The sequence below is a fragment of the Hyperoodon ampullatus genome, assembly GCF_949752795.1.
Source record: "Hyperoodon ampullatus genome assembly, chromosome: 18".
In the NCBI taxonomy this organism is placed as follows: Eukaryota; Metazoa; Chordata; class Mammalia; order Artiodactyla; family Ziphiidae; genus Hyperoodon; species Hyperoodon ampullatus.
Genome location: NC_136931.1, coordinates 13779665 through 13807555, shown reverse-complemented (window position 1 = coordinate 13807555; position 27891 = coordinate 13779665). Strand labels below are relative to the sequence as shown.

Below are 27891 nucleotides of genomic sequence, written 5' to 3'. Positions count from 1 at the left end.
TCACCGCATGAGGATCAGAGAAGGAAACAAGTCGCCCAAATGTCGCCCAAATACCAAAATACAAATACAAAAGTCTTGATTTCAAAGGCTGTTTCCATTACTTACACTTTTAACACCCTCGATCTTTCCACCCTCCCGTGTGTCGTTTACTTTCTCCAGAAGACGTCCCTCCTGCTCCTTCTCACACCTCCCCCAGCGCCTAAAAGGTACGCAGTTTCTAGAAAGCTTATTTTGAGCCAGGCCTGGTTCCCACACTGTGAACGTAAACGGGAGACGATTCCCTAAAGCCGCCCCAAGCATTCCCTTTCCCGTACCTCTCGGGCCTAGCTGCCTCAGAAACCCCTGCCACAGGCTCGGCCCACCCTCCTACATGGCCGCTATCCGCCTCCCCGGTCTCGGGGAGGTCGGGGAGCTGTTTCTTTACCCTGCAGCCAGGAGGATGGCGTAGATATCCGACAGATCCTCAGTTTCCTTCAAGCCCTAAACAACCACCAACGCCAAGGCGCCGGCGTCCGCCATTAGCTCCTAAGACAGGGACCTTCCGGTTGGCGCGCGACGGAAAAAGGTCCCCCAACCGGCGCCTGAAGAATGTATATATAATTTTTTTTTTTACTGCTTCTTTCTTGCTTCCACACAGCACTGAAAATTACTTAAATATACTTTATGACCGTCACTTTTTCCAGGAGAATAGGAAATGAATTGACCTTTTAAAGTAGACTTTAAAAAAACAAAAAACTACAAATTCATTGGGCACTGCCGTGGGCAGCCCCAAAGACGTGACGCGCCAACGAGGCGGGGGTCCTCGCGGGGCCGGAAGCGAGGAATGGGGACCAAAATGGCAGACCTCAATTCCTCTCAGAAGCTGTTAGGGGTGCCTCCGCCGCCTGACGGCGTGGGAGGAGGCAGCTGTTCGGGAATATCCACTGAACTCATTCGCTCCCTGACCGACCTGCAGGAGCTGGAAGCTGTGTATCAACGGCTCTGCGGCGAGGAGGTGGGGGGCTGAGCTTCTTTTTCCAGGAGGATGCAGGGGCAGTGGGCTTAGGAGCCGTCAGTCTTGGGAAATTCAGGCTGTGAGAAGGTCTCTTCTTGCCGAGGAAACAAAAAAGCACCTACTCGAGAAGCAAGCGTGTAGTTGAGTGTAGTTGGGGCGACCTGACTTCTCTGTTCACTCGGTCTGATGCCCCCAAGCATGTTTTCCTGTCATCTAGGCGACCTGCCCCCACTCCCCCGTTGATTTCCCTGGCCCTTAATCTCTAGGTTTCTCCGCCAGAGTGAAGTTAGATTTGAGGGTATACGCCGACTCGCTTGCTTTTCAAAATAAGAGTAAAGGCTCTCTTGCAACGGCTTAGCAATTTTAAAAATTATGAAATACTTTTACCCCATTATCTCATTTAAGCGAGAAATCATTGCAAATAACCTTGAAGCGTTTTAAGATTTCCTCCTGTGGGGAATGAATTTGGGGGTGTAATTTTAGTGTTTCGGTTAAATGCAGGGCTTTATAGAAGCTTGAGATTTTAAGACTCAGGCACAACTGTCTAATCTTGGACAAGTCACTTCATCTCTTGTACCCATGCGTGGTGTCAAATGAGGGGCGTGGGCTATATTCTGTCAAAGATTCATTCCTTGCAGCCTGCTTCACTTTTCCGTGCGACTTGGTGATGTCAATACAATTTTGAATGCCATTTGGGCTCCTTGCCAGTCAGAAGAAAGATCTAAACTCTAATCTAAAAGTTTAGTAGCTGTTTCCTAAACCAAAGTTTTATTAAGGTTGAGCACAAAAGGCAATTTCATACTGGAGCAGAGGTGGTCATTGATATCTTGAGAATTTTCAAATATAAATTAACTTATACCAACTTTAGCAGTTTCTAATACATTTTTCAGCAAGATGTGCTTTATAAAGTTCAGTACTAAGCTTGCATTCAATGAATGGGGGGGGGGGGAATGAAGTCAGTCTTACGAACAGAACAAACAATATTAGTTTTGTATTTGTATTTGATGACTGTCAAGGACATGTTTTCCTCTGGATCCTACTGGACTATTGTAGTAGAAACATATAACTAATACTAATGGCTTTTGTTGAGCCATATGCGACATGCTATGTTAAGCACTTTATATGTGTTATCTTGTTTGGCTCACACAACAGTCGTATGGGGTATATATTACTGTCCCTATTTTACAGATGAAGAAACTCAAGAATAAGAAGGTTACATTAGTTAAGGTAGTGCAGTAAATGACTTGGCTGAGAGGAAATTATATTTATCACTTCTGGCTACTGACTATACACTAGAAGAGACTTTTTATAACTGCCACTTTAGAAGTTTCATTTGTTTATTTGAGCCTTTATATTTTATTTTATTTTATTTATTTATTTATTTTTTGTGGTACGCGGGCTTCTCACTGCTGTGGCCTCTCCCGTTGCGGAGCACAGGCTCCAGACGCGCAGGCTCAGCGGCCACGGCTCACGGGCCCAGCCGCTCCGCGGCATGTGGGATCTTCCCAGACCGGGGCACGAGCCTGCGTCCCCTGCATCGGCAGGCGGACTCGCAACCACTGCGCCACCAGGGAAGCCCATGCTTTTATATTTTAAATGCCTTCCTGTGTTAGGCACTATGCTAATGAAATTGAATAAAAGTTTATGTTCTCCCTTTGTTGTGTTCATCTCGTAGACGGAATAAGATACACGTAAGGTAACCATTATTATGTAATATGGTAAGTGCAAAAATGAAGCATTGTTTGTTAAAGTCCTAGGGGAGCTTAGTGAGAGGAAAGAAGACATTTGAAATGGGATTTACCCTTCAGCTAAGTGGTTGGCTTAGATAACTCTTGAGGTTCCTTCTGATCATACTAATGACAGGTTGTTTCTCTGTGTTTCAGAAAGTGGTGGAGAGAGAGCTGGATGCTCTTTTAGAGCAGCAAAACACCATTGAAAGTAAAATGGTCACTCTCCATCGGATGGGGTGAGTCTCATCTCAGCAAGACCTATTGTTAATTCCATTAGGGTCCACTGGATAAGTTACTATTTTTCCTAACTTTCTGTTACACAATGCAAGTTGAGTTTGAATTGAAAAGGAGCATTACCTCCAGGTAAAGTGTTTACCTAAGGGTATAGTTAAGCTGTTCTCAAAGTGTCCTTGGACCAGCAAGTATCAACATTTGGAAACTTGTTAGAAAAGCAAATTTTGGGACCTCACCCCAAACCTATTATACCAGAAACTCTGCGGGTGGGGCCCTAGAATCTCTAGCTTAATGTGCATACCAAGTGGTTCTGACATATAGCTCAAGTTTGAGAACCCCTGTTTTTACAGATTTTGTATAGTTTCTAGTCATAAAAATTGCTCTTTGATTTCATCATCCTCTTAGATTGTTGGTTAGTGCATTTTATGCTCACTTAACAATTGGGGGAATCTAGGTTCTTTGGCAGTACCTATTTAGGGGTGTCTTTAGTAGTTATTGAAATTAATTTATTATTAAGTATAGGCCTGAGTTTTCACTAAAACACTCTTGAGGAAAAGCTGTGAATAGAATGAACAGACCTATGAGTTGTAGGGAGGTACAAAAGAAGTAGAAGACGTAGTCTCCATCTGCAAAAAAATTTTTCCATCTCTTCTACTGTCTACCCCTATGGATATGTGTGCTGACAATGTGTGTCTCCAGTCCCAACCTGCAGTTGATTGAAGGAGATGCAAAACAGCTAGCTGGAATGATCACCTTTACCTGCAACCTAGCTGAGAATGTGTCCAGCAAAGTCCGTCAGCTTGACCTGGCCAAGGTAATCCCCTTGAGCTTTTGATATTTGAGTTAGTAGAGGGCAGTAGAGAAGCTACCACATTAGAAATTAGAGTAGCACCATCCAATAGAAACCTAATGCAAGATACCAAAACCAGACAAAGGTCTCACAAAAAAACTCCAGACCAATAGCTGTTATGAATATAGGCATACAAATCCTCAAAAACACTAGCAAATCAAATCCAGCAACGTATATAAAAAAAAAGACTATACTGTGACCAAGTGGGATTTATCCCAGGCATGCAAGATTGGTTTAGCCTCTGAAAATCAATGAATGTAACATATCATATCAATAGAATAAAGGACAAAAACCATATGATCGGGCTTTCCTGGTGGTGCAGAGGTTAAGAATCCGCCTGCCAATGCAGGGGACACGGGTTCGAGCCCTAGTCCAGGAAGATCCCTTAGTTGCCACAGAGCAACTAAGCCCACGTGCCACAACTACTGAGCCCGCGTGCCTACAGCCCATGCCCCGTAACAAGAGAAGCCACTGCAATGAGAAGCCCATGCACCACAAGGAAGAGTAACCCCTGCTCGCCTCAAATAGAGAAAAGCCCGTGCGCAGCAACAAACACCCAGTGCAGCCAAAAATAAAAATAGGTAAAATTAAAAAACACAAACAAACCACATGATCATCTCATAGACTCAGAAAAAGTATTTGACAAAACCCAGCACCCCTTTTGATAAAAATACTCAACAGACTTGGAATAGAAGAGACTTCCTCAACCTGATAAAGGGCGTCTGTGAAAATCCCACAGCTAATATACTTATTGATGAAAGACTAAGTGCTTCCCCCCAAGTTCAGGAACAAAACAAGGATGTTAGCTCTTGCTGCTACTCTTTAACATTGTATTGGAAGTTCTAGCCAGGGCAGTTAGGTAAGAAAATGAAATAAAAGTCATTCAGATTGGAAAAGAAATCTAATATGAACCCCACATGTGATGTAAAATTTCCCAGTGACCGTTTTTAAAAAGCAAAACAGAAATGGGTGAATATAATTTTAACAATTTAAAAATAACATTTGTTTAACCCATTATATCAGAAATTACTATGAAACGGTATCAGTGAGATATTTTACCTTATTTTGTTCTAAGTCTTTGAAATCCAGTATGTATTTTACTTGTATACATCTTCATTTGGACTGGTCACATTTCTTGTCTTTTTTTTTTTTTAAGATAGTTTATTGCCACATTTATACCTCTTTTTTTCTTTAAGTTTTTATTTTTATTTTATTTTTTTTGGCCGTGCTGCACGGCTTGTGGGATCTTAGTTCCCAACCAGGAATTAAACCTGGGCCAAGGCAATGAAAGCACCAAATCCTAACCACTAGACCACCAGGAAATTCCCCATGGACTAGTCATATTTCAAGCACTCATTAGCCACAGGTGGTTTGTAGCTGCTGTATTGAACACAAGCACAGGATCTGGGTTCTTGAAGAAATCAGTCCCAGCCTCAGGTTTCCCCTGTGAAATAGCATAACTCTTCCCTATCTATTTGTTCAGATTCTGCCAAAATAATTTACCATGAAACGTTATAGCCACACAGCTACCAACTCACATATTAAAGTTTTCTTAAATGTTATTGCTTCTTTAAAACAAAAATACTGGACTTCCCTGGTGGCACAGTGGTTAAGAATCCACTTGCCAATGCAGGGGACACGGGTTTGAGCTCTGGTCTGGGAAGATCCCACATGTCGCAGAGCAACTTAAGCCTGTGCGCCACAACTACTGAACCTGCGCTTTAGAGCCCGCGAGCCACAACTGATGAAGCCCGCGTGCCACAACTACTGAAGCCTGTGCGCCTAGAGCCTGTGCTCCACAACAAGAGAAGCCACTGCAATGAGAAGCCTGTGCACCGCAACGAAGAGTAGCCCCTGCTCGCCGCAACCAGAGAAAGCCCACACACAGCAACGAAGACCCAACGCAGCCAAAAATAAATAAAATAAAATAAAATAAAATAAAATAAAAGGAATCCACCTGCCAATGCAGGGGACATGGGTTCGACCCCTGGTCTGGGAAGATCCCACATGCCGCAGAGCAACTAAGCCCGTGCGCCGCAACTACTGAGTCTGTGCTCTAGAGCCCGCGAGCCACAGCTACTGAGCCCACGCTCTAGACCCTGTGAGCCCTAGAGCCCCCCCACCCACCGCTCGCTGCAACTAGAGAAAGCCTGCTTGCAGCAACAAAGACCCAATGCAGCCAAAAAAAACAAAAACAAAAAATGAAACGCTGTAACATTGTAAATCAACTATACTCCAATAAAAATCTTAGGAAAAGAATGAAATACTGATAAAGATAATATATAAAAAGTAAATAAATAAAACAAAAGTACTTTTCATGTATTTTCCATATTTTATTACCTGGTTTACAATATCATGTCCCCAAAATGTTAAATACATTTTGATTGTGTTATAAATTAAACAATATAAGCCAAATATAAATATGGATTATCCTCGTTCCTACTTCCATTAAAATAAATGATCCGGTCAATCAAACAAAATTGTGTGATACCCATCAGTAGTACTGACCATCGTCAACAAGTTTTGTGAGTGGTAGTGGTGGTGCTTTTTGGTTTACCAGTGAAAGCTGAAAAGGACCTCTGGTTAATCACATTCAGCTCCTGAAACTCTCTACCTTCTGGAGAGAGATTTTTGAAAGAATAGGACATTGTTTCTAACCACCAGGTCTTTTTGCAGAATCGCCTCTATCAGGCCATTCAGAGAGCTGATGACATCTTGGACCTGAAGTTCTGCATGGATGGAGTTCAGACTGCTTTGAGAAATGAAGATTATGAGCAGGCTGCAGCCCACATTCATCGCTACTTGTGCTTGGACAAGTCAGTCATCGAGCTCAGCCGACAGGGCAAAGAAGGTTGGCGTCCCAAACTGTTGATTTGTAGTTTAGTTACAAGCATCTGTAATCTAGTTTAAACATCTGTAATTTCTAGTTTAGATACAAGCATCTGTAATCTGAACTAGGCAGTCTCAACCAGCAAAAGGACATCTGTTAGGAAACTTCCTTGTCTGGTACTAGACCCTACGTAGGTCCTAGACTATCACGAGGCAGAGGTTGTTATTCCTACTTTACGGAAAAGAAAACTGAATCCAGATCTACTACCCGTGGGTTCTTTACACTTGACCATGTTGCCTGCTTATAAAATTTAAATTAGGGGGCTTCCCTGGTGGCGCAGTGGTTGACAGTCCGCCTGCCGATGCAGGGGACACGGGTTCGTGCCCCGGTCTGGGAAGATCCGACATGCCGCAGAGCTGCTAGGCCTGTGAGCCATGGCTGCTGAGCCTGTGCGTCTGGAGCCTGTGCTCCGCAACGGGAGAGGCCACAACAGTGAGAGGCCCGCGTACCGCAAAAAAAAAAAAAAATTTAAATTAGGGACTTCCCTGGTGGTCCAATGGATAAGACTGCATGCTCCCAATACAGGGGGCCCGGGGTTGATCCCTGGTCAGGGAACTAGACCCCACATGCCACAGCTAAGACCCAGTGCAGCCAAATAAATAAATATATATATTTTTTAATTTAAAATTAAATTTTTAGCTTGGTATTCTGGGCCTTCCATGATCTCAACCCACGCTGTCTTTCTAGCCTTATTTCATGCCATTCACTCATGCATCCATCCATTGTGCACACATTTATTGAGCTCGTCTATATACCAGGATATGTACTATCTGCAATACTCAGCAAATACTCTGCATCTTTCTGTTTCTAATCCTTTGCTCATTTCATTCCCCTTGCCTGGAATGTATGTTCCCCCTGCTCAGGTATCAAAATCCTGCCCGTCTTTGAGAGATGGAATATCATCTCTAGGAAGCCTTTTCTGATTACTTCAACCAGAAATGTGACTTGTGGGCACCTTTCTTATGACACTTACCATACACTGAATTTTATTACAGTTATTTGCACATAAATCTTATTTCTTTCAGTTGATTGTAATTTCTCTGACAATAGGATCATGGCTGATTCATCTCTTAATCATCCATATTGTTAGTACAGCATCTTACACACACTAAGTGCTCAATACATATTTTTGGAATGTGCAGACCAGGTGGCATATACCTGACGTAGTACCATTCTTTACGTTAATTCTCATTTTCTCCCCATTGTGCAGGCAGCATGATTGATGCCAACCTGAAATTGCTGCAGGAAGCTGAGCAGCGTCTCAAAGCCATTGTCACAGAGAAGTTTGCCATTGCCACAAAGGAAGGGGATCTGCCCCAGGTGGAGCGCTTCTTCAAGATCTTCCCACTGCTGGGTTTGCATGAGGAGGGACTAAGCAAGTTCTCAGAATACCTTTGCAAGCAGGTATGGCTCCTGATTGCTTGGCAGGATAATGTACAGTTCTCCACCTGCAGATTGGGGCACTGGATGGATACATTTTCTGTGGATACTTTTTTACCTCTGGATTTGACTCCTCTTTTCTGCTGTATCCTGGCAGGACTGGATGCATACATTCATTCAACACTTACCTATTACCAGTCTACTGTGTACCAGGCATGGCCTGGACATCTGCTGCTGTACATTTATTTCCAACAGACCAAGTGAAAGTATAGGAAAATTAAAATGCAGATTCTCTGACAAGTCGAATCACCCTTTCCAGGCTGTCAACCAGGGACTGGCTTATTTTAAGAGCATTCAGAGAAGTTGGTTAGTGGTTTTAAGACTTCATAACCAAGCTTCAGTCTCAAAATAAGACTTGGTGGTGAGGGGGGAACCCAGGCTTACGTCTCAAAAATTGAGATGAAGCAGGTGAGGTCACTTAAGATTAAAACTGAAAAAGAAACAGGCTTCAGTTAGTCTCAGCTCGTCTCCGCCCAGCCCATCCTTAGATGGAGAGAAGCAAACATCAGTAGGCATATGTGCACAGGGTTGTTGTTATTTTTTAACTATATGTCACAGTGCATCCTGTCCCCACCCCCTCAATTCTATATAATGGAACATTATTTTGCCATTAAGAAAAATGAGACAGTTCCATATGTGCTGACACATTTTACTCTCTAACATGTGGTTGGTTAAGTTAAATAACAGTGTGCTATCATTCATGTTTAAAATGAAGGGAGTGGCAGTAAAAATGTATGCTTGTGTAAACATAGGATATTTTTGGAATGGTTAACAGTGGTCGCCTCTCAAGAGGAGACTTAGGAGACCAAGAGACATAGGTAAGATGAAGAACGACTTTTCACCAGACCCTCCTTTGTTTCTTTTGAATGTTTAAGTATGTTTTACCCATTCTAAAAATTAATTAACTAAAAATAAAATATAACTGCTTTATGGGACTTTTTCTTTTTAAATTTATTTATTTTTGGCTACGTTGGGTCTTGGTTGCTGCACACGGGCTTTCTCTAGTTGCGGCGAGTGGGAGCTACTCTTCATTGCGGTGCGCGGGCTTCTCATTGTGGTGGCTTCTTTTGCTGCAGAGCATGGGCTCTAGGCACGCAGGCTTCAGTAGTTGTGGCACATGGGCTCAGTAGTTGTGGCGCATGGGCTGTAGAGCGCAGGCTCAGTAGTTGTGGCACAAGGGCCTAGTTGCTCCGCGGCACGTGGGATCTTCCCAGAACAGGGATCGAACCTGTGTCCCCTGCGCTGGCAGGCGGATTCTTAACCACTGCACCAGGGAAGTCCCTATGGTACTCTTTTATCAGTATTTTTTTTTTTTTTTTTTTTGTAATCAGTACTTTGCCATCCGAAACCTGGAAATGGTTTCTACTGTTAATCCCTTAAAAATCTCTTCCAAGTACCTAGATTCCTTCCCCTGCTCAACGAAGCACCATTAATAATAATGATAACTTTGAGTTATACTTTGAAACAATATTTGAAACTTGGGACTCTCTCCCGAGTTTAATGACTGTAGATGTTATCAAAGAAAAGGAAAGCTTTATTTATACCTCTGAATGGAAGAAGAGTTAACAACTGTGTTAAGTTCTTTGTCTTCCCTGAGGCCTGGACAACCCAGAGCCCCCAAGGGATGTTCCTGTGTGCTGCCTAGGCTTTCAAGCATCAAGGGAAAAAGAAAGCCAATGGGAGGTCTTTTTGGAAAACTGAAGCTAGCCTTTGGTCTAAGAAATATATGTGGGGACTTCCCAGGTGGCACAGTGGTTAAGTGTCCGCCTGCCAATGCAGGGAACACGGGTTCCATCCCTGGTCTGGGAAGATCCCACATGCCGCAGAGCAACTAAGCCCGTGTGCCACAACTACTGAGCCTGCACTCTAGAGCCCACGAGCCACAACTACTGAAGCCCGCATGCTCTAAAACCTGTGCGCCGCAACTACTGAGCCTGCGTGCTGTAACTACTGAAGCCCGTGCACCTAGAGCCCATGCTCCGCAACAAGAGAAGCCACCGCAATGAGAAGGCCGCACAACGCAACAAAGAGTAGCTCCCACTTGCCGCAACTAGAAAACGCCTGCACATAGCAGCAAAGACCCAATGCAGCCAAAAATAAAATAAAAAAAGAAAAGTTGAAAAAATAACTTTAACATTCTCTTCTTGTGCGTATATGTACGTATATATGTTCAAAACAGAAATATGAGCAGTTAACCTTTTTTAAAAAAAAAGTGGATTTTCTACTTTTTCAGGTGGCCAGTAAAGCTGAGGAGAATCTACTGTTGGTTCTAGGGACAGACATGAGTGATCGAAGAGCTGCAGTCATCTTTGCAGATACACTCACTCTTCTGTTTGAAGGCAAGCCCCTTTTTCCACTCTCGGGAGACTGGAGACACTTATAACACCTGCATCACTAGCTTTTCTTTTCTCCTCGCTAGCCTGATGCCTTTAATTTAATCCTGTGGTTTGCTATGTGTTGACTTATTGGAGAATTAACTTCCCAATTCAGTACCTGATTAGCAAAGATTAGTTAGCGTCTCTCAGATGTTTTGATTCTCCTTAGTCTTCAAGACCCAAACTCTAAGAGTGAATTTAACCCCAAAATAAATGACTGGGAAGAGTGATGCTTATTTCCAAAGATGCTCCTGTAGAAACTATTAGCATAATTTATCAAATGCCTGCTGGTTTACTAAGCACTGTGCATATTTAACAGACAGATTTGCTTAGCACCTCCTGGCACTGACGAGTACAATTTGTGTTCATTTTGGGAAGTAAGACAGCCAAAAAGGGTTGAATTAGACCCCAGGTCAGTCCTGGATGGAAGAAAGGAGTTTATCTTGTGGGAAGAATATTTGGAATACAACCCTCTCACTTTTTCCCTTCTAGGGATTGCCCGAATTGTAGAGACCCATCAACCAATAGTGGAAACCTATTATGGCCCAGGGAGACTTTATACCCTGATAAAATATCTGCAGGTGGAATGTGACAGACAGGTGGAGAAGGTGGTAGACAAGTTCATCAAGCAGAGGGACTACCACCAGCAGGTGAGCAGGGGAGGCTTATAGGTGGTTTAGTAGCAGTATTAGCGAGCAATACTGAATAGAATAAATTAGGGAGGGGAGTGAAAAAAGGTGCAGCGAGGAGAAAAATGGCAAATGCAGACTGGCCCGCATCTTGTCCCTCACCAGCTTACTTTGGACTTGAGGTGTTGTCAGGTTAATTATGGCCTCAGTACATGACTGAGAAGGAAATAGAAAGGGCTTCCTAAAAGGAACACAACAGAAACATTAGACCACTTCTCTATCACAGAATGTACAACAGTGCCTTCTAGTGATTTAATGGAATTTTACTTCTTAAGGTCCTATTCAGTGTTAAGTAATTTGTCTCAAATTTCTCCTTCATTCCTTAAGTGCTATAGGTAACATTTTCTTTTTTAGAACTTTGTTTCTCCATTCCTTTGAGCAGATAAACTAAGAGTAGGACTTAGAAATAGGAGTAGCCCCATACAATTTTATTTCTAGAACTCTGGGAGACTCTAGACAGTAGTCCATTGGAACAGCACTAGCATCACTTTTAAGTGCAATAACAGAGGTGAATGTTAGCATTATAAATCAAAAGGAAGTCTTTGGCTCCTCATCCTGAGAGCTTACTTTTGGCTTGTCTGTTAAACAAAGTAAACCTAAACATACTTATGCCAGAAGTTTGGAGTGACCAACGAGGGGCAGATAGAAGGAGGGAGGGGAAGAGCATTCTCATTTCTGTGGTATATTGCAGTTCCGGCATGTCCAGAACAACTTGATGAGAAACTCTACATCAGAAAAAATAGAACCAAGGTAATGATGCTCTTTTCTTCAGCCCATAGAAGTTTGAATTGGTAATCAAGTATCATTCAGAGACTGCTCTCTTACAATGTGGTTTATGTTTTAAAAATACTTTATCTATGACTCTTTTTTTAAATGGAATATAGCATACAAACAAAAGCATATGTATAACATATTTGTGTTTTGTAAAGAATACTAGATCGTTACCAATACTTTTGAACTCCCCAAAGTGACTCTCCTCCCCCAAAGGTAACTACTATCCTAAAATTTTTAACTTTTACTTTTTTCTAATAAAAGTAACATATGCTTATTAAAAGAAATGCCAAACATAAAAGTGTATTCATTCAATCAGTAAATTTTTACTCTATACATATTACGTGCCAGGCACTGGTCCTCGGTACTGGGGATATGTCAGAAAGCAAAGTGAACAAAACAGACATAATTCTTTCTTTGTGGCATTTATGGTCTATAAAGTAGACAATAATAGCTAACGTGTATATAGTGTGTACTGTCTGCCAGACATTGTTCTAAACACTTAACCGATATTAAATCATTTAATCTAGGGTTTCTCAGCTTCCATACTATTGGCATTTTGGCTGGGTAATTTCTTTGTTGTGGAGAACTACCTGTGCATTGTAAAATGTTTAGCAGCATCCCTGGCCTCAACCCACTAGATGCTGGTAGCGTGATATCACCAGACACTGCCGAATGTACCCCAGGAGGTAAAGTCACCCCCAGTTAAGATCACTGATTTAATCCATAAACACTTTTTACAGATGAGGAAACTGAAGCCTGGAGAGGTTAAGTGACTTGCCCAAGGTCGTTCAACTAGAAAGTGGCAGAGCCAGGAATAGAATCCAAGCAGTCTGAGTCTAGAGTTGGTGCTGTTAACCATTACAACATACTGAGCATAGAGTACAGGGAAGCATGTAATAAAGGGATGTAACCTAAGCTGATGAAGTTCAAGAAAAAAAATCCCGAGGAAATGACCTTAGATCTGAGACTTTAAGAGTAAATAGGGGACCCCCTGGTGGCGCAGTGGTTAAGACTCTGGGCTCCCAATGCAGAGGGCAGGGGTTCCACCCCTGGTTGGGGAACTAAGATCCCGCATGCCGTGCGCCACGGAAAGAGTAAATAGGAATAAGAGGTAAAATGTGTAACACGTAGAGCAGGGAAAGCACGTGCAAAGACCCTGTGTATTTGAAAAACCCAAAGAAGGCCAGTATAGCTGAAGTGCAGAGAGTTGGCAAGAGCCTGCTATGAGATGAACCTGGTGAGGTTGTTAGAGTCAGGCCATTCAGTGTCTTGTATCCTAAGAGCTATGGAAATCATGTGATTACAATATGACCAGATTTATGTTTTGAAAAGATCTCTTGGACTTCAGTGTGGAAAATGAGTTAATTTTTTCTATAATGTGAGGGAGGGGATCAACTTCATTCTTGGTAATGTGGATATTTGTTATCCCAGCACAATTGTTGAGAAGACTACACTTTCTTCATTGAATTGTCTTAACATTCTGGTTGGAAATCTGTTGACCATAAACGTCAAGATTTCTGGACTGTTAGTTAATCTATATGTCTATTCTTATGCCAGTAAAACCACACTGTCTTGTTTGCTGTAGCTTTGTAGTAAGTTTCAAAATTGGAAAGTGTGAGTCCTCCAAGTCCTTACTTTTCCAAGATTGTTTTGGCTATTCATCTGGATAGATGAATGGGTGTGAGGCACAGTTTAAGGATGTACCCTAAAAAATCCCAGCACAGCTACATGAGGGCTTAAGGAGGTGTGATTTCTTTCACATGAAGCATAGATCATTTTAAACCACTAACAAAAATACATCTCCCAATCTCTTATTTAGCCCGGGCAGGATTTTAGGAGGTGAATAGTTCAGGTGAAACATGTAAATGGGCTATGTGGTTGACAGCTGTCTCTGATTATAATTGGACCAGCAGAGCCAGGAGGTCCATTGGGCAGAGCTGACCCTTCTGGGCCCAGGGGGAAGGGGAGTTTGGGACTATGTTTGCCCTGTAGCTCTTAAATCTGAAGGAATCCAGTGTCCTGCTTATTCTTTCTGCTCCGTGTGTCTCAGGGAACTGGATCCTATCCTGACTGAGGTCACCCTGATGAATGCCCGCAGTGAGCTGTACTTACGCTTCCTCAGGAAAAGAATCAGCTCAGATTTTGAGGTGGGGGACTCCATGGCCTCAGAAGAAGTAAAACAAGGTAAAGGCATTTCCCATGTTCTCTGGGATGGGTTGGGGTATAGTTGGCTCTGTTTTGTAATACTTAAGTCACAGATCTTTTAATAGGGAAATAATTGGGGCTTATTAGTCTGTGGGGGGGTCTATGGACAAATTGACTCCCAGGAGGAAATCTAGACTTACCAGATTTTAGAATTGGACTGGCTCTTTGAGGCCATCTAATCATTTTACAGATGAGGAAAGCTAAAGGCAAGAGTGGTTCAATGATTTTCCTCTGCTCTTTTCCCCACACTATGCTTTCTCAGCAGCTCAGATTTAGGGATTGGTGTTTAAGTAGGTGATATGTGCACAAGATAGATGGGTAGGTAGATAGAACAAAAAATATATACATAATTTCATGAGGGAACTTAAAGGAGTGATAGAAATGTTCTAAAACTGGATTGTGGCTATTGTTACAAAACTCTATAGAATTTCTAAAAAAAAATCATTGAATTGTACATGTACAGTGAGTGAATTTTATAGTATATAAATTATACCTCAATGTAGTATTGAGGTATAATATTGAGAAAAGAATATGTAGTATAAAGAGTATACAAAAAGAGTACATGGTATAAAGAAAGCCTGTCACTCCCTCCCTCAGTCTCCCAGTTCCTCCAGTCGCAATTTCTGAAGGGATAAGTATGTTGAATAAAAAGGTGTGCCATAGTCCTATTTCATGGACAAATTGACTCTCCACGTTTTTAAGACCATTTAATTCCTGCTGGTTGAGTATAGGCAGGATTCCCTGAACTGGAGACCTGAAACTGACCCAACATCTGTGGCATTCTGCATGGCTTGTATCAATAATACACGGCAAGGGAATTATTTATGTGACCCAGGTGGTTTTTTCTTTTTTTTTTTTTTTGGCCACGCTGCGTGGCTTGCGGGATCTTGGTTCCCCAACCAGGGATCGAACCTATGCCCCCCTGAAGTGGAAGCACGGAGTCCTAACCACTGGATCACCAGGGAATTCCCTGAATTGGTGTTTAAAGGAGAATACATGCTCATTTAGAGTTTGGTGCTTATTGCTGTTATAATAATAACCATATGTGTTCAAATTTGCACTGTTTAATACAGAAGCCACAAGCCATTTAATTAAAATTAAATAAAATTAAAAATTCAGTTCCTCAATCATATTAAGCACATTTCAAGTACTTAATAGTGGTACTACATTAGACAACAGATACAGAACATTTTCGTCATCACAGAAAATTCTGTTGGATAGCACTGGTTAGAGAATGAAATGGTCTGTACCCAATATATTTGTCTTTGGCTTTGGAAGCTTACGTCTTTTGAGTCTTACCAGTTAATTCTAAGGAAATAATGGAAAAGAAGTAAAAACTTCTTTGTACAATAACATTAACTAAAATCTCCAATGACTATGATTTTCAGTTATCTCTAATAATGGCAAAATGTTTGGAAATAACCTAGGTGTCTAAAAACAGACCATCTACATGATAAGACACCACACAGCCATTAAAAATAAGTAAGCTAAAAAGAAGAAAAACTAAGCCATGTAGAAACATTGAAATATTTGTGATATAATTTTTAAGCAGAATACAAAATTTTATTGGTACTGTGATAACCATGTAAATCATGTACAGATTTGGAACAGAGACTAGAAAAATGATCTATTTCCCTTGGGGAAGAAGGGTGAGTATTCCTTTCTTGGCTGTCTGCTAGAGCACCAGAAGTCCCTGGACAAACTCCTCAATAACTGCCTACTGAGCTGCACCATGCAGGAGCTAATTGGTCTATATATTACCATGGAGGAATACTTCATGAGGGAGACTGTCAACAAGGTAGGAGAGAGGACACATCCCTGGGAATTGGGGCTTCCTGTCCAAGAAGCCAGGCTGAAGGGAATGGCCGAGGCATGTCATAGTTCTTGGTCCTGCTTTGAGAATACCCTTGCATGCAGACTGAGTGTACTGCTTTGAATAGTTAGAGGGCATCTTTGGAGTGATCAGGCTCTTTGTGGACCCAACTGGGACTTCTTTCCCAAGGATCACAAAAGAACACCTCAGCTCCTCAGGGAACCTACCTGTTCCCTGCCTCCCTGGAGGTATGTGGGTGAAGAGCCCTGGGAAAGAAGGGCCTTGCCTGGTGTCTTACAACCTACGTAACAGATGTTCCCAAGGCAAACGCCCTAAATACTTAATTTCCTAACGTGGTGATCAGTAGGGAAGTGAGCTATTTTGTCAAGGAAGAACCACACCAAGCTGTGACCAGAATAAGCTATGTTGGGAAAAACATGGACAAGGTACAGAAAAGGGGGCAGAGCCAGGGCCTGTTCCAGAACCATCTAGAACCGTGACATACAGAACTGGGGCCCTCATTGGGTGCTTTGCCTTTTGTGTAGGCTGTGGCTCTGGACACCTATGAGAAGGGCCAGTTGACATCCAGCATGGTGGACGATGTCTTCTACATTGTTAAGAAGTGCATTGGGCGGGCCCTGTCTAGCTCCAGCATCGACTGTCTCTGTGCCATGATCAACCTCGCCACCACAGAGCTGGAGTCTGACTTCAGGTACACTTAACACCCTTTCTGCTTTCTAGGAGTCAAAAAGGTCCTAGTTGTACTTGCTTCCTGAGGCCCATTTTGTTTCTTCCTTTTTTTCCTCATGACTGTAGTTCAGTTCTATACAGGATATAAGCTCCCATCCGTAGCACAACATCCTTGACTCCAGGCAGTTGTACAGCAACCAGATATGTTATAGGCCAAATCTGTGTTCCCTGGACTGGATTGGAGGAGTTATTGGCCCTCAGACCTAGGAAAGAGACCAGGCAGCTCAGATGAGGGCAGTAGTTGTAATATTAACAATGATAATTACCACTGCTACAGCCCAGGCACTGTGCTAACTTCCTGCTCCTGTTCAGTCCTAATAGCGACCCTATGAGGTAGGAACCATTAGCTCTCTTTTGTAAATGAGGAAACAGGCTCAGGGAGATCACACATCTCATAAATGGTAGAATATGGAGTAGAGTGTGACATTCAAAACCTATTCTCTCAACTCTTAAACGGTACTGCCTTTCACCAAGCTGTACTGCCTTCTCGAGTATTTTGGAGCTCAGTGGCATTAAGTGAAAGCCTCATAGGGACTGAAGAGTTGGCCAGTCTCCTCTGTATTCTTTCATATCAGTGCCTTTGAGAGGCTGCTGGCCTCTCCTACCCTGGCTGCTCAGCGTCTCGTATGGTGATCTCAGGGATTGGTTATTCCCTGGAAAGAGCAACTTATGCTTCTGGGTCAGGGTAGTGAGCCCTTTGGGGATGCTGAACTGGAAGCCAGGTTGAGTGCTGTCAATCCTCATATGCCAATCTGTCCCCCAGGGACGTTCTGTGTAACAAGCTGCGGATGGGCTTCCCAGCCACCACCTTTCAGGACATCCAGCGTGGGGTGACAAGTGCTGTGAACATCATGCACAGCAGCCTCCAGCAGGGCAAATTTGACACTAAAGGCATCGAGAGCACTGACGAGGCCAAGCTGTCCTTCCTGGTAGGTAGCCCCACAGGTTGGGAGCCGCTCAATTAATCTCAGGGGGTTGAACTGTGTCCTCTAAGCCACAGTATAACAAGGCTTCAACTGGAGACTTTTCCTCCAGTGTCTATATACAAGGAAAGCTCCTCCTTTAAGGAAAGCTCCTCCTAGAAGGTTGTGAAACCATTTCTTACCCAGGGACCTATTTCACAGCAGCCCGAGCCAGGACATGCACTGCACTGTTCCCTGCCTGGAAGGCTAGGTGCCTCAGCTCTCCCCAGCGCTTATTCCCAAGAGCACTACCCAGCTGTTGAGGGGCTCCACTAGTATCAAGCTTGGATTACATCTGTGCCAGGCCCCCAGACCACTTCCCTGAGGACATCCCACAACATGGGTTGGGGCTGACCAAACTGCTTAGGCCTACCAAACTGCTTTTCTAGCACACTTCTCAGGCTCTCAGCTTCTTCAGAAAGGTGACCTTCTTAAAGTCCTGCTACACAGAACGGCAGTCTTACCATTGTGTGACAGCTGGGGAAGGAGAAGCGTGGAAGGACGAAGGGATTTATACAGGGTAACAACCAATTTGTGAACAGCCAATTTGTGATGAGCCAGAAAGAATGCAGATGAGCCCTGGGCCTGTGATCAGGCGTTTCTGGCACATGGTGTCTTTTCGTGTGTGGGTACAGCACCGTCAGAGGTCATTCTGCTCCACCCCCACACTGGCCAGGCCCTGAGTCTGCTTGGCTTCTGGGGTTCAGAGACCTGACAGAAGCATCCAATAGCAGAGCTGTCAGTCAACAGTCCACAGATGGGGTCTCTGAACACCTGGGGGTAGGATGCAAAAATGTATACCCTTTTTTTTTCTAGAAGCAAGGTCCTTAGCTTTTATCATTCTTAAAGGGGCCTATAACACCAAAAGAGTTAAGATGTTGCTTTCAGAGACAGAAGCCTAAACATGCTAATATCTACCTTGCCCCTATGCAGGGGGGCCCACAGTAACTAGTCCTCAGACAGATCCAATGAAGTCTATTTAGGAAACCTTACTTTCTCCTTGTCATTGAAAATATCTTCCCTGAGTATGGGTTCTGTCTTTTTAGGATGTCATGGTTGTTGCCAAAAAAGAGGATGAACTCCAAGAAACTATTGCCTCTGAAATATGGTACCTTTGGAGAACTTTGCCAAAATTTCTGGCAACCAGCTTCATATGATCATGAACTGACTTAAATTTTTCATTTTGTTTGCATTCTATTTCATTTTTTATAGAACTTATTTTCATCTTTCATTTCTCTGCTCAGAAATGACTCCTTGCTACCTACCATATTAAAACTAGACATCTTTGCCGGACAGTTTGTTGAAGGCCTCTAGAATCTGACCCATCCTGTCACTCTAGTCCTATTTTCCATCCCTTGGCTCCACGAGTCCCCAGTAGGCTGGCTGCTGTGTTCACACATTTGCTGCTCCCATTCAGACAGCTTCATTGTTTGAGGGCCCAGAAGATAAGGCCAACAAGAAAAGGTGATGCTAAATGCTTGGTGACAGTTTTCTGGTTTTCCTGATGCCAAGTACTTAAAATGTCATCACTCCCATTGTAGGACCTATTTCTTATGTCACCTTGATTCATTTGGCTGTCAAGATGAATTCCCCAACAGTGCTGATGTATCATTCACCATGAGCTAGGGATAAGCCCAGTGAATCCACGCTTACAAGGACTGTCAGTACAAGGAAACTTTGACATCAAAGTTTTTGGTATTTGAAATCAATACCATTTGAACTCAAATCCATTTTTCCCTCATGACAGATTTTACTTATGCCCTCCCCTCAAGTGCCTTGGAAACATTTATGTTGTGGCCTTCGTCCTTGAGCTGTCATGACAGTGCAGTTATTTCTCTGGAAGTTTGCGATGTTAGCAGCCTTGTGCTGTGGCATGCTAATGAAAGACCTCAAGTCTCATCCATCCACCATGTAAGTGGTCTTAGCAGCATTGTCAGCAGTATGATCTTGTAGTATTAGCTGCAGGACACTGACAAGGGCAGTATTTTTGTGGAAGACAGGAGGGACATGCTAATCTCAATCCCTGGGGTTATGGGATTCTTTTTTCACCCTGAAATCCTGAAGCTTCTGACTCATCTCTTGAAATACTAGCCCCTCCCTGCCTCACCTCGGCCTTCCTGGTCATGGCACCAGCACACCAGTTCAAAGGCAATGTGATCTTCTCAAACTCTAATTTCTCCCACACAAGGCCTCTAAATTAGTATTCCCAAACCAGAGCTGTGCTCGTGTGGCATTCACCCGCTTTAAATAATCGTCAGTGCCACTCCATTGTCCACAGGACAGCATAGCTCCCAATTCCCAGTCTGACTTCACCCATCTCTGCAGCTCCACCTCTTGCCATTTCCCTGCACATGTCTGTGCACTGACTCTGCTGGTCCCCAAATACCTTTTTGGATTTTATGCCACTCTGCATTTGCTTATGTTATCCTTTCTCCAGAAGACAGTCATTCACTCATTCATTCATTCAACAAATATTTATTGAGAAACTTCTATATATCAGGCACTGTTCTAGGTTTTTGAGCTGCACTGCCCAGTATGGTGTGGCTATTTAAATTTAACTTTAAACTAAAAATCCAGCCCCTGAGTTGCACCAGCCACATTTCAAGTGCTCAGTAGCAACACATGGCTATTGCTACTGTACTGGACAGTTCAGATTTAGAATACTGCCATCGTCAAGAAAGTTCTCTTGGATGGTGCTATGCTAGAGATACAGCTGTAGAGAAGACAGACTAGATCCCTGCCTCCTGGAGCTCTCATTCTAGTAGGAAAGGGAAACAAGAAACAAACAAGACAATATCAGATAATCCTAAATACCATTAAGATAACATCAAACAGGACACCGGACTAGAGGAGGCCGATGGGGGTGGAGAAATGTACTCACCCTCCCCTCCTATCAGAATTATGTTCCAACCTTTTAAGTTCCACTCAGTTCCCTACTCTACCATGGAGTTTCCTAGAATGCCTCAGACCAAAACATTGTGTCTTTCCTGTAAATGACCATAGCAGTTTTTACCGTAATTGTCACTTTTGTCACATGCTGCTTTTTATGATTGGTGTTTCTGCACCAAGCTCATAAGGCCATTGAGTTATGAAGGAAGGAGCCCTTGGCCTAGAGTGGGGAGACCTAAATTCTAATCCTGGCTCTAATCCTGTCACTCTTTGAATTGCTGTCCTCCTACCCTGCTTTATTTTTCCTCATGGCATTTATCACTACCTGACACTTATTTATTGACTTCCCTTCTGGAATGTAAACTCTGCGAGGGGATAGATTTTGTCTGTTAACTGCTTTCTTCCCAGTACCTAGAACAGTGCCTGGCACATAGTGGGCACTTTAAATATTTGCTGAATCAGAAGTTGACTGACCTTGGTGAATTATTTCACCTTCTTAGGAGTCATGTTTCCACCTGTGAGCTGGCTTGATAATACAGTTGACTCTTGAACAACACAGGTTTGAACTGCACAGGTCCACTTATACGTGGATTTTTTTCAATGGTAAATACTACAGTACTACACAATTCACAGTTGGTTGAATCTACAGATGCAGATACGGAGGGCCAACTCTAAGTTACATGCTGATTTTCGACTGCATTCCTAACCCCTGCGTTGTTCAAGGGTCAACTATACTTGTTTTGCAGAAGGTATTCAACAGAGCCAAAGAACTAATGATGAGAAAATGCCTCATAGGTGGCAGGCTCTCAGGAAGCATTTCTTTAATCAGTGTCAGCCGTTGCATCACTGACCTGGGCTTGGAGGTTTGGAGCCCAAGGACTTCTCCGAGACTTGCATGCCTAAACATGGAACAAAAAGACCTGAAACCTTGGGTCACTACCTCTGAGGTCAGATGGCTTTGCTGCCTTTGTGTCAAGCCCAGGAGAAAGGGCGAGCCTGGTTCACCATTCTGCCCACCGAGACCTGAGCCCCCTGCCTGATGACACTGGTGTGGGTGGTCCTTAGCGCCCCCCACCCAGCCTCAGGAGTGCAGCTGTCAGCCAGTCTGGCCTTGGAGTGGGTACAAATAATAGTGAGCAGGAAGTCACATTCTTCTGTCCTTGTCTCCCAGGTGACCCTGAACAACGTGGAAGTCTGCAGTGAAAACATCTCCACTTTGAAGAAGACACTGGAGGTACGGGGGAAATTGCCTATCAGCTTTCAGTGGCTGTAGCCTCCCCAGGCCTCCTTTTGAGAGTGAGCCCTGTGCACTCCTCCTAGTGGGGGCTATGGCATTCCCTGGCATTGAGCCAGCTCTTCTTCAGAGCATTTGAGGGGATTCATTAGTGAATGACATGGTAGCAGGACATCTCTGAACTATGGGAAGAGCTCTGACCCATGAGTTAGGAGATCAAAATTCAAATTAGCTCTTCCAGCACATACTTGGCCTGTGACCTTGGACAAATCCCTTAACTCCCTGAGCTTCAGTTCTCTCATCTATGAAACAAGATACAGATCTCCATGGTGCCCTGCTTTGGGTTTGTTGGATGGCCCGATAAAAAATCAGGATTGAAAGCACTTTATAAAAGTGATAAAGCCCTCTATAAATTTTGAGATTAAGATGATATGGGGGGAATTCCCTGGCGGTCCAGTGGTTAGGGCTCTGTGCTTTCACTGCCGAGGGTGCAGGTTCAATCCCTGGTCGAGGAACTAAGACCCCACGAGCTGCGTGGCATGACCAGAAAAAAAAAAAAAAAGATGATATGGGGTTCACTTAACCCTGTACAGAGCCAGTTACTGTTGTCCTTTTTTAAAGGAAGGCCATGTAACAGTGGAAATTGCTTGGGCTTGGAAGTCACATACCCCTGAGTTCAAGTCCCCACTTGACCACTGACCAGTTGTGTGGCCTGAAGCAAGTTCTCTAACCTCCCTGAGCCTCAGTTTCCTCTTTTGTATACAGGGGTAATGCTCTCTGCCCCACAGGTTTGTTGTGAGAATTGAACGAGAATATAAAGCACCTGGTACATGAGCGGCATGCAGTGGTAGTTAATGATTGTATTAGTAGTTATACGTAACATCATGGAGCAATCACTTTGTTAAGTATTAGAAAACGAAGAGCCCAGCTCTCCACCACTCCCCAACTCTGCCTCTGGGAGAAGAGGGAAGCCAGAGTCCTGCCTCCCCAGCGGACACTCATACCAGGGAAGATGCTTGGCTGCAGAAGCGTGGGGCTCAGTGCCGAGGCTGGTGCTGAGTGTTGGCTTTGGGGCTGGGCAGACTGAGGAGGCCGGGAGCCAGCACGTGAGAAGAGGGCCTAGTTGCTGACGGGGTTCCTGAGGGAGGCTCGGAGAGAGCAGTCAGGTGGGGGTTTACAGTGTCAACTGGACCAGATTAGGAATTCACCCCCAAAAAGGCCTTAAAATGGAATAAAATAAGAGCAGCATTCACAAACTACCAGCAGCACAGTGTCTCTCGCGTTATAAGTGTTCAACAAGGTAGTTGTCGTCATTGTTTTTAAGTCATGGCACGTTAGATTGTATTCCAGACTTTTTCCTTAACGTTAATTAGTCTGTTGGATTTTGAAGTAAATTTTTGGGAAATGTTAGGAATTCAGAACTGAGCCAGCAGAATTAGCCAAGTGAATGAAAAGAAGGATAACAAAGAGCTGGAAAAACAATTCCCATAAATCGCGCCCCCCCTTAGATTTGCATTTCACATGTATTCTTTCTCAACCCCGTCAGCAGTCCTTTGAGATAGGCAGGTCAGGTGGTGTGATGTCCCTTTAACAGATGAGGTTAAAAGGCTAGTTAAAGATAGTAAGTACTGGAGCTGCCACGGGGACCAAGGACCCCTCCCTGCTAGATCAGTCCCTTTGCAGCTCTTCCTCACAGCTGCTCCTCCTGTAGCCAAAATGGCACCAACTGTTAGGAGGCTATAGGAAATGCAGGCAGCTCCTGCCAACCCAAATCAGCTCCCCCTGTGGCATTCTCTACAGCTAGACCTTAGTGTGGGATTAGGAACAGGTGCTCTGGAGCCATAATTCCCAGCTTGAATCCCAGCTTCACGAGTTACTGCTGTGTGGCTTTAGGCAAGTTATTAATTTCCCTGTGCCTTAGTTTCCTCATCTATACAGTAGGGATAATAATAGTACCTACTCCATAAGAAAGGTACTTTAATTAATAAAAGTAAAATGCTTAAAACCGGGGGCCTGGCACACAGTAAGCACTTAAATCTTACCTATGGTCCTGACAATATCCCCTGGGCAGCCAGACCAAATTATTTAGAAAGCAGATCCTATTACAATAGCTAGTGTCTCCTTAGTGCCTACTACGTTCCAAGCACTGGGCTAAGCACTTTATGCATCATCTCATCCAACTCTCACAACCACCATGGGAGCAGGAATGTGTTCCCACTTTATGGCCAAGGAAATTAAAGCTCAGAAGCTTTAAATCACTTGACCAAGGTCGCTCAACTAATACATGGCTGAGGCAGGATTTGAAGCCAGGAATGCCTGACTCTAAAGGTGTGAAAAACTTCTGATATTTGTGTTTCTTACTCACACCCCCTGACACCAATACCCTCATATTACAAAGAGGGAAGTGGGAGCCAAATGACTAGCCACAGGATCAAATGCAGGTTTCCTGAGACCCAGCCAGGGTTCCTGCCTTGGACTGACCAGAGCTGCTCCCAGAGAAGGCTGGAATAGGAGAAATGGCTGGTTTCATGTTGGCCTCTTCGCCCTCCTCACATGCCCACGGCCCAGGCATGCTCAGAAGCCTGATGGCTGGGTGTTCTCCCCTAGAGTGACTGCACCAAGCTGTTCAACCAAGGCATTGGAGGGGAGCAGGCCCAGGCCAAGTTTGACAGCTGCCTTTCTGACTTGGTTGCCGTGTCCAACAAATTCCGAGACCTCTTGCAGGTAAGCCCCAGGTTCAACTGCTGCCTGAATCCTGGGCCTGTGTCTCACTCTGAGAATATTGTCACTGGCTTATCATGGGCTTCGTGCATATAAGGAAACGGGAGGGGGGAAGAGGAGGCATGAGGGAGCCGAGTGGAAGCCACTGCACTTGTGCGAGTCCCTTGAAGACTAAAGGTTTCTCAGCAGTGCAGCTGTCACGTTGACAAGCTGCATTCTGGTCCTCTAGAATCTCCAGTGCCAGGAGCCCTCAGAAGGGTCCTCAGAGGAAATTGAACCATGTGGGTACTGAGATCTGCTTGGCCTTAGCCGAAGGTGCTGCCTAGTACCAGGTACTCAAATCTCTTCTTTCTAGAGTTTAACAGACCAACCCCATGGTCTCATCTCTGGCCTGGACCTGAATCAGAATATATCTGGAAAGGAACAGGTTTTTCCTGGCGTCTTTGATTAGCATTATTTCTGTTAGACTTCAGACAGGGCCTGCAGAAAAGCCTCATGGCTGGAAGGATGCCCTGACAGTCAAGGGATGGGTAGAGCAGGAGAAAGGGAAGGGATGGAGGCATGTGTCTTCTGTGTCTGATGCGTCTCTGCCTTGTCCTACAGGAAGGGCTGATGGAGCTAAACAGCACAGCCATCAAGCCGCAGGTGCAGCCTTGGATCAACACCTTTCTCTCTGTTTCCCACAACATCGAGGAGGTCAGCCTGACCACGGACGGCCACCAAGCCCAGGATTACCCCTCATTCCCCGGCCCACAGCTGGAGTGCAGTGGAGCTGTCTGAACAGACCAGACCTTACATATTTCTCAGGCCCACTTCTCTCGTGCTCGAAGGCTAGGTTCCTCCCAGAAACAGGTGGTTCCTCCCAGAAACAGGTTGTTCCTGCAGTCAGAGGACTCCGAAAGACATCTAAAGGGAGTTTGCCTTGACCTGACGCATTCTCATTTATTGAGCCTCTTCTTGCCCCACATTTTATAGACTTGGGACCGCCCTCCCTCGCCCTCCCTCGCCCTCCCTCGCCCCCCCCCCGAGTCTTCATTGCTGCGCGTGCACTTTCTCTAGTTGCAGTGAGCAGGGGCTACTTTTTGTTGCGGTGCATGGGCTCTAGGCGTGCAGGCTTCAGTAGCTGTGGCACGTGGGCTCTAGAGCGCAGGCTCAGTAGTTGTGGTGCACAGGCTTAGTTGCTCTGCAGTATGTGGGATCTTCCCAGACCAGGGCTCAAACCTGTGTCTCCTGCATTGGCAGGTGGATTCTTAACCACTGCACCACCAGGGAAGCCCCTCTAGCCTAATCTTTTCATTCCTGTATAACATGAGATACAGAGGGGATAAACTGCCAGGAGCTTTGCCATGTTGCATGGGCCACTGCTGCAGCCCAGGGCTGTTTGCTGGTCAGAAGTGTGATGCAGAAACAGCAGCAGTTTCTGCCAGCCTGATTTTAAGCTGATTTTAGGCTAGATGAGTCATAAGCTACGAGGGAGGGGGGTGAATGATCCTTCTTGGAGACGCCCCTGGTGACCCACCTTGCTTCCTGATAATAGGAAGAATTCAATGACTACGAGGCCAATGACCCTTGGGTACAACAGTTCATCCTTAATCTGGAGCAGCAAATGGCAGAGTTCAAGGTGAGCAGGGGGTCTTGGGACCAGCCTATAGAATTACCCACCTCTGCCCCAGTCAGCAGCCTGAGGCTTCTCATCACACTCCTGCTGGGAACCCAGGAAGCTCTTCCGAGCCCCAGGCCATAGAAATACTCCCACAGGAGAAAGACTCCTGGGAGGCAGAGGGGTGAGGTGGGCCCCCCTCTGATGCCTAACCTGTTTGCAGGCCAGCCTGTCTCCAGTCATCTACGACAGCCTGACCAGCCTCACGACCAGCCTTGTCGCAGTCGAGTTGGAGAAAGTGGTGCTGAAGTCCACCTTCAACCGGGTAATGTCAAGGGAGCACAGGTCCCCCTGCTCTGTTGCTTTCCCTCTAAGGAAGACAAGTCTGTCCCCTCTGTCTGCCCAGGCCCTGCATATCTAGGCTCAGTCCTGCCCTGAGGCAGTGGGGCCAGCTGAGGCACCATCTGAGGCCCAGCTGGCCTTGTAGCCCAGCACTGAGCGAAACTGGGGGCCAGTTCTGCTTGGCCAGAGGGCCAGGCCTTAAACAGTGACTGGGCCCGTGTTCCCTTGCAGCTGGGCGGTCTGCAGTTTGACAAGGAACTGAGGTCGCTCATTGCCTACCTCACCACGGTGACCACCTGGACCATCCGAGACAAGTTTGCCCGGCTCTCCCAGATGGCCACAGTCCTCAATCTGGAGCGGGTATGTAGGGCTCCCTTGGCCTAGCCAGGGAAAGGTGACTGGGAAGAGAGGCAGAGACAAAGTTTGAATCCCGGCCACTCCCTCAAAACCAAGTCTCCACCAGCAGCCCAGCCCTGCAGGCCACCTTCTTCCTGGGCAACCCCTGCCCTGCCTCTGGTGGAACCCAAGGCCTTCTCTCAAGATAGCCCCTCCTTGCTGACTCGTCTCTGTTCTTCCCTGTAGGTGACTGAGATCCTAGATTACTGGGGCGCCAACTCTGGCCCACTGACGTGGCGCCTCACTCCTGCTGAAGTACGCCAGGTGCTGGCTCTGCGCATAGACTTCCGCAGCGAGGACATCAAGAGGCTGCGCCTGTAGCTGCCAGGGTGACCCCACCTGGCCCATCACGCTTTGGGGCCCATTCCCTAAGTGGCCACAGCCCAGACTGTTCCACTGCTGGCAGCATGGAAACAAGGCCCCAACGCAGTCCACTCTCTGTTCTCAGACCTGTCAGGGTGCTTTGGAGGACAGTCTCTCCCCACCAAGTGAGGTAGGTCCCCCTTGGCTCCTAATTAGGTGGGCAAGACAGGGCAAGCCAGTCTCCTGCACAGGTAGTCATTCTCTCGTCCTTGGACACTACAGCAAATGGGCTGCCTCCCTGCCAGTCTTAAAGGACTTAGGTTTATCTAGGGACCTAAGGAATTAGGTTTATTCCGAGGAGAGGCTGTGATGCTTATGATCACCCTAAATAAAGATACTCCTTGAAGAGATGCCAGTGTGCTGTTTCCAGGAAGGGCTGGATGCTACAGAGCAAGACAGGTCCATCAGTTGCACTGAAATGTGAAGGCAATAGCCTAAATCCTCAGCCTCCTCCCACACCCAGAGAGGCACATGGCCACCACCAGGACCCACATGATAACAGGTGCCTCATCCAATCCCAGACCCTCATCCCATCTCTTGGGCCCTCAGCACCAGAAGTTGGATCATTCCAGGGGCAGTTTCCCACAGTGCCAGGGTAAGTGGGAATTGCTCCCAGCAGGAACAAAAAAGATCTTTATGA

The 27891-nt window shown here is 45.1% G+C and overlaps 1 protein-coding gene across 2 annotated transcripts; it reads left to right on the top strand.

Annotated features, from left to right (window-relative positions):
- Nucleotides 1–823: 823 nt before the first annotated feature.
- Nucleotides 824–27570, top strand: COG4 (component of oligomeric golgi complex 4; the record flags this gene model as incomplete). 2 transcript variants are annotated; one of them, XM_079722957.1, is made up of 19 exons in its annotated part: nt 824–994; nt 2878–2960; nt 3658–3772; nt 6485–6659; nt 7909–8102; nt 10372–10477; nt 11006–11163; nt 11894–11952; nt 14027–14160; nt 15861–15979; nt 16540–16706; nt 17508–17673; nt 21767–21829; nt 24437–24553; nt 25154–25246; nt 26088–26171; nt 26374–26475; nt 26724–26852; nt 27075–27570. In XM_079722957.1, 19 exons carry the CDS (start codon nt 824–826, stop codon nt 27207–27209), a joined length of 2370 nt encoding a protein of 789 aa, XP_079579083.1. In that variant the 3' UTR covers nt 27210–27570. The 2 variants fall into 2 exon arrangements, with proteins under 2 accessions (XP_079579083.1, XP_079579084.1); XM_079722958.1 differs by lacking the exon at nt 21767–21829 and having other exon boundaries at nt 836–994.
- Between the last annotated feature and the right edge of the window lie 321 nt (nt 27571–27891).